Source organism: Mya arenaria, chromosome 11 (genome assembly GCF_026914265.1).
Source record: "Mya arenaria isolate MELC-2E11 chromosome 11, ASM2691426v1".
NCBI classification, from domain to species: Eukaryota; Metazoa; Mollusca; class Bivalvia; order Myida; family Myidae; genus Mya; species Mya arenaria.
The window spans coordinates 55,995,369-56,009,021 of record NC_069132.1 but is presented as its reverse complement, the minus strand read 5'-3'; the positions used below and the strand labels follow the sequence as shown (position 1 = coordinate 56,009,021).

Genomic DNA, 13,653 nt, shown 5'->3' with positions numbered 1-13,653 from the left:
TAATTCGGCTGTGTCATAAAAACATACAAACATAAAAAGGAATATACATAAAGGTTATTAATTGACTTTTTATGGGCAACCAGTCAGTGTGTGTATACCACGTGATAAATTGCATCATAAATGCTACGTCGGAAGGCAATTTTTTATTTGAAAAAAAGAAGACTTGAAACAAAGATAACTTCACTATTTTTTAACCATTTTAAATGAAACATAGCGCAGTCTGTGCCGCTTACGGAGCCCCACCTTCGGTCTTTTACCATAATTTTATTGCGAGTTTAGTTTCTTAAAACACTTCGACATACCTTTTCACAAAACGGCCGTCTGACGGGAATAGGTTTGTCGAAGGGTTTGGTGAAACTAATGACCTCACAATTCGGAAATAAACCAAATGCGGGGCTCTTTAAGCGGCATAAACTGCCCTTTGTTTCATTTAAAATGGTTTTGTAAATGAAAAGTTATCTTTGATTTAAGCAAATGTTTGCCTTTTGACGTAGCATATATGACGTAATTTATCACGTGGTATACACACACTGCCAGTTGGGGGACTGAAAGTTAGGAAGAGTCCAAAAACATCATTTACAAGGGAGAAAACTTCTCATACTGCCGTAAATGATAAAAAACGGTTTGTTTACGAATGCTCGCTCTGATGAATATATATTTTGGACATGCCAAGATATTATTTAAGTTTTAACTTTTGTTCTTAATAATTATTTTCTAAAATTTTGTAAATGTTTATATAAACAAACAATAAACATTCCCATGGGTTCTAACTATTCACCTTTATTGCTGACCTCATTTTATATTGCTATGAAAGTAACTTGCTAATAAATTTAATATAAGATATATTGATGCTATTCTGAGAGCTGATAATTCGGTATTTGCAGATAATATTATATTGATATACCCTCAACAATTGGTGAGCAAGACAAATCGGCCCCTTACCAAAATGGCCTACTACCAAATCGGCCCCTAAGACGTTTCGGCCCTGCCATCTCGTCCCCTTAATTAAAATGACTCGAGACGTTTCGGCCCCTTAGTGATTTTCAACAGAGACATTTCGCCCCCCTAATTTTATTTTATTTGGGGATGTGACGGGTCAAGCCATAATGAAGCAACTATATAGAGTGCGGGCAGACTTTTATAAACTCAACAACTACAACAACAACAACAGCCGGTCGAGTTGTGTCGAACTCTTTACCTAGACCGTTGCAACACAAATTAACTATCGCAATTATTTTCTTTTAATGTGTATAGTATTGTTAAATCATAAGTACTTGTACATACATGTATGTAAATTATAGAAATATTTACTCATAGACATTGAAGTTCCATTTCCATTGTCTTATAAATCACATGTAATTGAGTCATTCAACTATGTTCCACGTGTATATGTACATACTCACTTATAATTATGTTTATGTATATGTATGTAATGCAATGTCCAATCTCTTCTTCAAAGGAGGAAATAAAGAATTATCTATCTATCTAGTATATATTGTGCATATCGTGACACACTTATTGCTTTCAGAGACGGATCAAAGATTTGACTTTCCCTCAAAACCAAAAATTAGGCTCCAAGCGCGATATGGGGAGTGGATAAAAGTCCCCCCGGGACATTTCAGGTTGGTTTCAGTCTTAAATCGTTCATTCTGGTGCAATTTATTCATCTTTCTTATCTTCTCATGAAAGGTTCAGTGTCATCACAATACTAAATTCATTGTGATAGTTATCAAGAAACCTGCTTAAGTGATGGTTTAGACCAAATGTGTCACGGAGAAACCAGAATACATGTATTTTGATTCGGTGGAGGTAGGTATTTGTCATACTGGTATGGTGTCATATTGGTAATTTACGCCTCCGACTTTTGATCATTGATCTCTAGCTGTCCCTGCAACGATATTTACGTTTAAAGTAAACACTGGGATTTTTACTATCATTTATTTGTTCACTCAAGTTAAATGGATTAAACGTTGACTCAAAACAATCGCCATCACCTCCATCTCGTCTGTGACATATGGCGGGAAAAGTTGACAGCTATGCACAGTTATTTCCCTTTGCCAATTAATGGCAATTATAGTTAGACTTCAGAGTACAGTATGCTGTTTATTATTGTTACCAGGATTCAAGCGAATATTGAGAAGTTGGAAAAATTGTCTTTCTTTGTTGATGTAAAATTAAATTTGCCAATTATTTGATTGATTAATCAGAAGCTTTAACTTGTCAATATCTGAAGTCTGGCCAGGAAGTAAAATTGGGTCATCTATGAAGTATCTGCTCTAGACGCCAGGATCATGGATGAGTGGGACTCAAAAGATTCGCATGAGGTCACCTGCGAGGAGTTCCTGAAAAATGTTGGTGCCATCTACGGCGGGCGATAGGTGTTTGGTCAAGACTGTTGTTAGACAATGGACATGTCATAATAGTTATGTATAATATTTAAAGATTATTTAAAAAAAATGAAGTTTAAACATTTTTTCTTCAACTCTATTTCGTTTTATAAAAATATCTCGTGAATAAATCTTTACTGTACATGTTTTCAAGTGTACAGATATTTTCTTTAAATCTATTTTTATCTATACCTTTGTATGCATGTATATAGCTTTGTCTATTAAAATAAAAGAAATGAAATTGCATGATTTTTACTTATATTTAGAAATAAGAAAATAAAATATAAATAAGGGCCGAAACGTCTCGGTAATCAGGGGCCGAAACGTCTACAGGATGGGGACGATTTGGTAAGGGGCCGAAAAGGTAACCGTTTGAGCTAGGGGCCGATTTGGTAAGGGGCCGATTTATCTGGTAGCCAACAACTGAAACTTAATAAATCCGATACATCAAGTCTAAATGCATCATATTTAGATCTTCAACTCGAAGTTAAAGTCCCATCATGTTTTAGTGATTTAAACTTATCTGTTTGTTTGTATTTTCAAATGACTTCTTTTAACCTTTTTTATACGTTTATAATTCCCCAAAATATGCATTTATTGTAATTAAAAAATACAACAAAACCGAATGTTACTTTAAGTATAATATAAATTATAACGTCATTACGAAATTTGCATATCACGTGACTTTCTAAACCCCTAATGATTTGCATTGTTTAACTATGACGTTTTGAGTTTAATTAGTCTTCCCAGGTACTGTATACATCTGAAAACTCTTATTTCATCATTACTGTATGATGTCGAAATTGCAGAGAAAAAACAGTGTACTCCTTACCAAAAATGTGTTATCTTTAAAAGTTTTTTTCAGCCACTTAAGTTCATTCCGAATGTTTCAACGTCACTTTATTCCAATGTTAAACTTAAGACGAAACATTAAGCAACAATAAATGATATTGAATTAAAAACAAATCTTTGTTTATTCCCAATGTTAGCACAATGATGCTTTTTATTATGAAAGTCCATGATAACACAGGTTTAAACTTCTATTTATTAGGGCAGACTGTGTGTGTGTATGGGGGAGGGTATCGTTTCAAGATTAACCATTTACGTTTCTTGTTGGGATTAGTGTGAGGTTGTGCACATGTATCAGTTTAAACCCCAAAGTAATTTTATATTTTACTGAGCGTTCCAAGGTGGTACATAACAATCCTTGACAAACAACCCTAGTGTTTATATATATTGTATAAGTTTATGTTATGTGCAGTTTGTGGGTTGTTTACATGTTTTGGTTTGTGGATGTTATTGTTGTCGTTCTGACTTGGGCCTTGTTTGTATAGTGTTTGATATATTTATATATTAAAATAAACAATAATGAAAAAGTAGGGCCGAACTGATTAGACCGAATCGATCCAACACCACTGATTTTTTATCGGTTATAACGCCAGGTACCAGTCTAGATAGTCGTTTCCGTGATTACGCATGCCGGAGATGACCGAGAAACTTCGATTGAGGAAGTTCAGGAAGAGACTGTCTGCACCTCTTATGTATCGCTATTTTGTCGTGATTTTTCGACATTTCGGCATCTGTGGCTATCATCCGATGAACGCAACATTTTCGGATATGTTCGGATAGCGTAAACAGTGCAGGTTTAATATCTAAATATATTTGCATCCTTCAGTGTACATTCAAGTTTAAAAAAATCAAAGTCTTATCAATCAGTGCATGAGTACTGATAACAATTACTCATTGCATACAGTCGCATGCAGGATAGTGAAGTGTTACTTTCTAGATTCATTTTACCGGATTCCAATTTCTAGAAGGTAAGTATTTGTGTTTGCTCAAATACTTTTAAAATTACCATTTCACAGGCACTTTTGTAAAATAGGTAGACTTACTTTATACTTTGCAAATGTACATGAAAGCTGCTGTGTGTGCAAATATGAGACATTGACGTATTAATAAGTTTAAAGCATATAAGTTAATGTTTATGTACACACAAATGAGCTATGAATTTGCTTCGATAAAACAATATTTATTACCTTTTAATATATACTAGTATCTGATATATATCTGATATGCTAAATTAGCCGGAATTCTTAGACCATATTGTGAGTGAAATAAATCGGAGTTATACATAAAAGTGTGCTGTGCACCTGTTGTATTGAATATCCGTGCATGTACTATAATACTGTGAAACCATAAATATTTGTGGGACATTAATTTTCGTGGAATTCGTGGGTTGACTTATCCACGAATTCAAAATCCGAACGAAATTTTGACCTTTAATTCTGACTTTATACTGTCCATGTAAACATGGAAATACATGGTTGCGGTATACATTTAGTAAGTATATATATCATTTGCATTTGTTGTTTTTCTCTCTAAAAGAATTAAATGAATAAAAACCAACGAATTTACGTAAGTACCAACGAAAGTGACGTTTTGCCGGAAAACCACGAAACTTCAAGCCCACGAATATAAATGATTTTAAAATAACATTTGGTTCACAACTCACATTTGTCCTAATTGATGGATGAAATAAATATTTCTGGGCTTCTTTAGTTCTGTGCCATACTATAATTATGTTACACGTTGATGATCGATTTTAAATGTCTAGCTTTTTAAACACCGGTTATTCTTGCGGAAAAAATGCAATTGCTATTTCTGTACATTTGAGAGGTTTTATGCTCTGCGAAGGGAGCATGTTATAGTCGAAGATTTGTCCGTCCGTCCGTCACACCTTTGTCCTAAGAATATTCTCCAAACTACTGATGGGATTTGAATAAAACTTGATATATAGATGTATGGCAATAAGAGGAAGTGCAGTGCATAAGATCCATAATCCTGCCATGCATTTGTTTTTAGTCACATGCACCTCCTCTGAACCTGGTTTTCTTTTTGAATGAGTGCTTGTATGGGCAATATCTTGGAAAGTCTAAAGGGATTTAAATGAAACTTCAAATACGAATAGATTGGAATAAGAGGAAGTGTAGTACCCAGGCATAATAATCATGCCATGTATATTTATTCAGTTATCTCCCATTAACTTGATTTTCCCTCAATGGTGCTTGAGATGAAATGACATTATAAGATCTTTGAAGATCCATGTGCATGCTATCATGCAACGTTCATCTTATACTGATAGTTGTGTATTTCAATTAATGCATTGTTAAATATAATTATCAAACCTCATTATATATGTAATGAATTTGTTCAACTTGTGTTATATAATGCTACAACCATTCACCTTCTCCAAACTGTATAACAACCTCTGCCTTTTTAATAGAAAATGGGCGTTTGGCGAGCATCCGTCGCTCCCTCCGATACTTTTGTGTGTAATGTGTTTTTTTTTGTCTAGTGTTTAGAATGTCTTTGGCACGTGTAAGGACCATCGTGTCCACGAACTGGCTAAAGGAACAGATCTCCACGAGGACAAAACCGTCACGACAATTACGTATTCTGGATACGGCCTTTTCATTTGACAGAGATGTGGACTCGTACAAGGATGGTTATCAAAGGTATGGAGAAATGTTTTTTTCTTATTCTTTTTTTACGATATAATGCGTTCCAGATGTTTAATTTAATATTATAACACTACGGACCCACCCTGTTATAACTATTAGATAAAGAAACATTTCAATTATTTTTGTAAAGGGTGTCATTGTCTCCCATTCCCATTTCATTTACAAAATATAAAAAATTAAAGAGTGCAGTTGAGAACTTCAGAACTTTCGAGTGTGGTATTTGTCAATCAAAGTCTGGAGAAAAACAACGATGCTTCGTATAATGTCACTGTTGATAGTTATGCCATTTCAGAGGCCATATACCACAGTCCCTGCATTTCAACATCTTCCAATGCACGCAGAGCACGCCTGAAATCTCGGTCAATCTGCCTGATCTCAACTGTTTCACGGAGTATGTCCGGGATCTCGGGATTTGGCCGGACACACACGTCGTGACGTATCATCATGACCTCCCGCTCTCTGCCTTCAGAACGTGGTGGATGTTCAGGGTAAACACGATTTGATATTACTGCGTAGCTAACAAAATAATTATATACGTATTTGTTAATACTATCAGATTCAATCAGCTGATAGCACCACGGTCTGATCGAAAACGTTCGAAGCATTTGTCCCCGCCAAATGAGGTCAGGATATGTATCGGCCTGATATCTCGGACCAGTTAAATAACAAGCTATGTCGCTCGAGTCACTCGGGACTTATCGCCATTTGAATATAAAAAGATCATTAAATCCGTCTTGTCCGATCAATAACGTACGAAGCCTCAATTTTGAAAACAAGCCATATCGCTCTTTTAATATATGTTAACCTAAGATTGGTCTTGTCCGGTCAATTACTTATAAAACCTTTGTCGAATATCTCGGCCAGGTTCAATAACCAGACATGTAGCTTCATTCGGTCAAGGCGTATAACCTTTGAATAGGCAAATAAAGTAAATACAGTGTCTGCTCTCTGTCGGCTAGCGAGCAACCATTATATCATCAAACTTTGCGTCCTCAAAGTAGGGCGGGCTTTTTGCGACAGTTCTGTCTTGTGAAATATATAGAACATATAAATGAATGTTTATATCGGCCAACAAAATCAAAATCACTGTCAATAATTGACCAATCAAATTGGACATTAGTAGAGAAAAAAGTGCTGAAGATGAAATATTATGGAACGAATGAACCTGCTTCATTTTGATATCAGGAAATTCGTGGTGCATAATTATTGTATTGTAATTTGCAACGCAACTGTAATGAATACTTTTCATATCTTTGTAGCTATTTGGTCATCGGAATATTTCGGTTCTTGATGGTGGTATAACAAAATGGCAGAAAGACGGCTACGAAATAACGACAGACGAGCCTATAATTGAGGTAATCTATACAGAATAACACGAGAATAAAAGGACTTTATTTGAAAATATTTTATTTCCTTGTACTCATCATTTCTTACCTCTTTTATCCACCGCGTGACGATCATAGCACAACCCTGGTGTCACTTTAGCTCGTATGTTTTTCAAAAAACTTGGCCATAAGTCAAATATCATTCAAGATTTTCAAATGAAAATTGGTACAAATTTTACCAGAGTGAATACGTCCATGTACAACAAGGCGCAAAGCCATGCCGTAAATAATGATTCAGTTATGCCGTTGTTAGATATAGAATATACAGGTTGGCGTTCGCTACACGCGGTACCCCTTTTATGTTATGTTTTCTTTTGCGGTTATTGTAATATAATTATGCCGAAGCTGGTTCTGTAGCTGTTGTTAGCTTAGTGTTAGACCGCTGATAGGCTCCCGTCGACTAATCCACATATATGGCACTCGCTGATAGGCTCCCGTCAACTAATCCACATATATGGCACTCGCTGATAGGCTCCCGTCGACTAATCCACATATATGGCACTCGCTGATAGGCTCCCGTCGACTAATCCACATATATGGCACTCGCTGATAAGCTCCCGTCGACTAATCCACATATATTTCACTCGCTGATAGGCTCCCGTCGACTAATCCACATATATGGCACTCGCTGATAGGCTCCCGTCGACTAATCCACATATATGGCACTCGCTGATAGGCTCCCGTCGACTAATCCACATATATGGCACTCGCTGATAGGCTCCCGTCGACTAATCCACATATATGGCACTCGCTGATAGGCTCCCGTCGACTAATCCACATATATGGCACTCGCTGATAGGCTCCCGTCGACTAATCCACATATATGGCACTCGCTGATAGGCTCCCGTCGACTAATCCACAAATATGGCACTTTTATCGTCTTATCAGCACGGCTAGTGCTGGCAAGGGGATTTAACAGCATATAGGACCTATGCACAGTCCAAACAAATGGACATATCTTATTTTTATCAACATTTATTTCAGCGGTCAGATTTTGTTGCAAAAATGGACAAGAGTCTATTACGTAATTATGAGGATGTCATCAGAAATTACAAAACAAAAGAGGAACAAATTGTGGAGGCTAGAGTTAAAGATCACCCAACAAGAATTGACGGTATGCCAACCTTCCATCTGCATTTTTCGTTCTTTATGTTGCCTCTCAACACAGGCAAGTGATAGTTTCTGCACCTAGTATCCGAGTTGTTGATATTGTACAGTGTATACGATCAATTTAAAGGGGCTGTACTCTGTATGATGAAATAGCGAAAAAAAAGAAAATTGTCGAAAACTGACATTAACCTGGTATCGATGTGTACAATGCATTGAAACTTAATAACTAAAGTACCACATATTTTACAATTAATTTATTTTTCGCAGTTCTTTCGTATTTTTCCATTAAAAAAGATTATGTCTACCTAGTAGAATTCGTTCCTTATGCGTGATTGGCTAGTCTATTTTATCACGTGATATTACCAAGTTAGGTATATAGCTTAAATATTCCAACTCCATAGGGTAAGCCTTTGTAGCCCAGTGGACACAACACTTATTGCAATTTTGGCGACACCGGTTCCAACCCGGTCTCCGACTCGATTTTTTTACATTTTAGTAAAAAAAAATTTGCAATTATGATATCAAAGAATAAAACATGTTATTAAATAATTGTCCTGAGATTCGTTACAGAAAACAACTTTTTTGTGCCAATCTGGTGTTCAGTCCCTTTAATAAGAGGGTTGGACGTACAGTTATACTGGATGTATCTGCACACAACTTGCATGGTTACAGGTCTATTTAGTGGTTACCGTTATGATACAACAATGAACGCATACAGAACAAAATATACAACCTCCAATATCTTACAACATTTTGCAGTTTATGTCATTGTCTTAAAACGCGATTAATCATAAACATGTATGTAATTTGATCGATGTTGATAATATGAAGTTTATTTTAACACAGAGATCAATAACCTTTTCAAAACAGTTTACGTAAGTTGAGTTTAACTGTGACACACATTTTAATTTATACATGGGTAAAATTCAAATTACATTAAATGAGGTTTTGAAAGTGTTAGAAGTTGAATGCGCCAAATAGCGCGTATAGTCCAGTGATCCTTTGGCTGAAAATGTAGAACACGGGATAAATAAGATTTGTGCAAAATTAACATAATGATAATATAAACCCCTTTTAGTCCGACTCTTTGAATAAGAAGAGGTAAACTTCTCACCCTATCGTCGGCATCAGCGTCACATCTTGGTTTTTAATGTGTTCGTAAGCACACTTAAGTCAATAGCTCAGCAAACACTCCAGTTATTGCATTGGAACTTCACACACGTGTTCCTTACGATCTAACCTAATAAGTTCATCAAGTGGCATATCTCTATATTGAATATAATGTATGGACCATTATTATCAAACCCCGACAAACTTGGTTAGAAAGGGGTATATTTGAGACACTCTGTGGTCAGTCGGTCGGTCGGTCGGTCCATTGCAAAATAAATGTACGCAGCATTACTTGTAAACTATTGGATGGAATTTAATTAAACTTTATACAAAGATAGAGATTAATGAGAGGAAGGACAGTGTACAGGAATTGAACTTTTTCTTGTCTGGTGCATAACTTGAAAAATACCTGATGTTAAATAAAACTTCATACAATGGTAAAGCACTCAAGAACCATAACTCTATTTGAGCATATTACAGATTCATGATTGCACTTTGTTGTGTTTTTTGTTGACAAACGTTTGTACAGACAATAACTTGAACACGTCTGGATGGGTTTTATTGAAATTTACAATGACAAAGCACAAAAAGAAAAAGTACAGTGAACAAGAACTATAACTTTATTTTAGTTAATGCCCTTTGTTATTTCTTTTTCTTTTCCGGAGCATAAATTGAAAACTTTTGGATAGAATTTAATTAAACGTCATATAATATTAAAGCACTATGAGAGAAAGTGCAGTGTACAAGAACCATTACTATATTTCAGCTAATTGTCGTTTGTTATTTTTTGGTGTACGGAGCATAGCCTGAAAACTACTGGATGGAATTAAATAAAACTAAATACGATGGTAAATCAAAATGAGAGGAAGTGGAATGTACAAGAACCATTATTCTATTTTTGCTATTTAAAGAGGTGTTGTCTTTTGTTACCTTTTTTATTGTCCGGGGGATAACTTGAAAATTACTGGCTGGAATTTAATCACACTTCATACAATGTTGGAGCACAGTTAGGGGAAGTGCAGTGCACAAGAACCATAACTCTATCTCAGAATACTACAGAGAAAGTGCCCGTTTTCTTGTCCGGAGCTTAACTCAAAAACTTTGAACATTGACAATTTGCAATGTAAGCTTGATCACTGAAGACGATAAGAATACCTTTTGTACAAAAAGACAATCGGAAAATGAACTAAAAAAAACCCCACCTTCCACGGATTTGTCATTTTTAGGTGGGATTTCTTAATATTTCACTGCCATTTCCGACCAGGTTGGCATTTGGCGGTATTATGTGCATTCAGTGATATCCCTTGTTCAACTTATAAATCTGGAAAACACGCATAAGCTTATATCTCAGCAATTACTTGATGTATTGCATTGAGACCTTACAACGCTACTCTACCATCCGATCTAATGAATCAATCAAGTAAGATAAAACTAGTTTATATACATATATATTTTTGATTGAAACACTCTGGTTAAGATTAATATGAAACCAACTTTCAGTCAATATCTCAGCAAATACTTCATCTATTGCAAAGAAACTTAAACCTAGACATGTGTTCCCAAATATCCAACGTACCTAATCAATCAAGTTATATACATGTTACTCTTTTTTGCATATAATGCAAATAATGGTTTATATTATTCAAATTAGAACCTATGTTTACGGAATTGCATTTAACTACATTTGCGTCAATATCATAGCAGATAATAATGTATTGTTATGAAACTTTTAACATGTATTCCCGACCGTCCATCGTACTTAATTACTCCAGTAAGATAACTCTATTTTGTATATAATGCAAAGTATGGCCCTTCATTTTTTAGCTTAGAATTTATGGTTAAAGGTTTGCATGTAACTACATTTAAGTGAATATCTTAGCAAATACGTTATGTATTGTAAAGGAACTTTAGACAGGTGTCCCCAACTACGCAGCGTACTTAATTAATCGGGTTAAAACACTCTAATTTGCATGCAAAGCAAATGATGTCCCTTTATTATTCGACTTAAAAATTATTGTTAAGATTCTGCATGCATATGCATGAGTCAATATCTAAGAAAGTACTTGATACATGGTATTGAAACTTTATACAAGGGCTCCCATACGTCCAACTTACTTAACCAGCCAGGACAAATAATTATCTTGCACTAACAGTGCAAATGATGTGTTATTATTTAACTTCTGGTTAATAGCGAGGGAAATAGTCGAGCGAGCTGTCTCTTTGACAGGTCTCAGTAAGCGAATAGTGTTGGTCGAATTTCTACTAATAATTTCAGAGGAAACGGGGGGTACCCTGAAAGGTGCTCAAACCGTTGGCTATGATGATTTGTTTGCTGAAGATGGAACAATGAAGTCGGAAGCTGAACTAAAGAATAGTAAGGTCCTATTTTCATCATAGAATTCTAACAGCGTACTAGATGTATACGAGTCCCATTTATTTTTCTTCAGTTAAAAAGCATAGTTTCTAATTGATTTCTATTATTAATTAATGAAATAGATAACGTCGAATTGATCCTTAAAAGCTTTATTACATAGCATGCAACATGCATGTTGTTCGGGTAACATTTCCCATTGCCATATTTGGTGCAGTTAGTGCCGTAAAAAGACATACATGTATCTCCATGGCCTAGTGTTTAAAGCGTCCGCCTACAAAATTGGAGGTCGAATGTTCGAGTCTTACACAGGGCATGCTCTGACATGGCCGTTCTCCGACCCAGTAGCTTGTTAAATCCAGGACCGATTGCTTTTCTGTCAGGCGCCTGACATATGGGATAGGAACTTGGTTGAAGATGTTCACGAACGAAGGTGTCTCATAAGCTCTGCGGGCTGGCCCTTAACTGAGACGAATGACATTATAATAAACAACCACTTTACTTGTATTAAAAGATGTTGCAAAGCCAACTTGCACTAGAAATTACCAGCAACAGGTAAAGTTCGTTAACATTTCTCTTAATAATCGTTTCTGAAGGCTCACTAATATTGCACTAAATAAAACGCCTTTAATAGCATATTGTGGTATCTCCATTACTGCTGGTGAAAATTTGGTGAAATTTGAGTTCGAATTTCAGTGTTCGACGCTGCTGGTGTTGATGTAGCTAAGCCCATGTTTGTGACATGTCTGCGTGGCATGACAGCGTGTGGAACGGCGGCAGCAGCTCGGATACTCGGGAAGGACGACGTACCCATATACTACGTACGTATATATATATATAAAGGGTTTGCCGAATGACCTGACACGGTGTCAAGCCTTGATAAAGCCAATGTCTAGCTGAATTTTAAGCTATCAGCATGAGTATTTAAGCTGCGTTCCCTTCGTCGTTCTAGGCAAGGGAAGTTTAAATCGGAAACGAATTAAAATGGTCAGTAGGAGTCCTATGGGCCTGTTTCAATCTTAGTCAATCGTAGTTATGAATTAAAATGCCTTGGTGTCATATGTTTGCTATTTTGCTACCATATTTGTGTCAATTGATCTTTTATTAAAGGTGCACTATATAGATTGATGCCAACACAAGAAACATTTAAATGCATTATTATGTTCAACTCATTTGACTTGAATGATCAAAACAAAATCAAGCATATAATTTGTGTACAAATAAAAAATATAACTGATAGTTTGGCGATTTTTTATCTGGGGATTTGTTTGGCCACGTAGCTATGAATTGATAAAAGGCTAAGATTTTGTTTATATTATTATTGGTTGTAGGGTTCGTGGAACGAATTCCGAGTGAGAGCACCAGACAAACTGAAGGTAATGGCGAAGAAAACATAAGTGCTTACGAATGTTTCAATACGAAAAATATGCGTACTATAAGAGAACTGGTACATATATAGTGCCATTTGATGGAATAGTTAGTAGTGCTATTGTAGACGTGAATTTTTAGTGATTCCAAGGATATCGTGTTCACGTATTGACTTTATTTGTGTATATATCGTTTCTCATTGAGCGTTTTACATACTGGAAGTTTAGTACTTTTTAAGAGAGAACACGATAACGATTCTTTCCCAAAATAGCCAACAATTCGTTCTGTTTATAAATATTGTTGCATGTGTAAACACGGAAATAAAGCAATGACGTCACTATTAAGTTCGTGTCTGTTTTTCATTGTGGAACATTTAGCATAGAGCATAGCCCTCGTGAAAT

General features: G+C 35.7%; 1 protein-coding gene across 1 annotated transcript; it reads left to right on the top strand.

Moving 5' to 3' along the window:
- The first annotated feature begins 3,848 nt into the window (after nucleotides 1–3,848).
- On the top strand, nucleotides 3,849–13,594 carry LOC128209197 (thiosulfate sulfurtransferase-like). Its single transcript, XM_052913125.1, has 8 exons — nucleotides 3,849–4,204; nucleotides 5,743–5,902; nucleotides 6,201–6,396; nucleotides 7,168–7,263; nucleotides 8,278–8,407; nucleotides 11,789–11,887; nucleotides 12,581–12,705; nucleotides 13,216–13,594. The coding sequence occupies exons 2-8, from the start codon at nucleotides 5,751–5,753 to the stop codon at nucleotides 13,279–13,281; spliced, it is 864 nt and encodes a 287-aa protein (XP_052769085.1). The 5' UTR covers nucleotides 3,849–4,204; nucleotides 5,743–5,750; the 3' UTR covers nucleotides 13,282–13,594.
- Nucleotides 13,595–13,653: the final 59 nt, after the last annotated feature.

Bases quoted from the DNA above. Each gene is read 5' to 3' on its own strand.
- LOC128209197 (XM_052913125.1), top strand. From the start codon at position 5,751: ATGTCTTTGGCACGTGTAAGGACCATCGTGTCCACGAACTGGCTAAAG. The intron at 6,397-7,167 runs GTAAACACGATT...ATATCTTTGTAG, and splicing joins GAACGTGGTGGATGTTCAGG to CTATTTGGTCATCGGAATAT. The intron at 12,706-13,215 runs GTACGTATATAT...TATTGGTTGTAG, and splicing joins ACGACGTACCCATATACTAC to GGTTCGTGGAACGAATTCCG.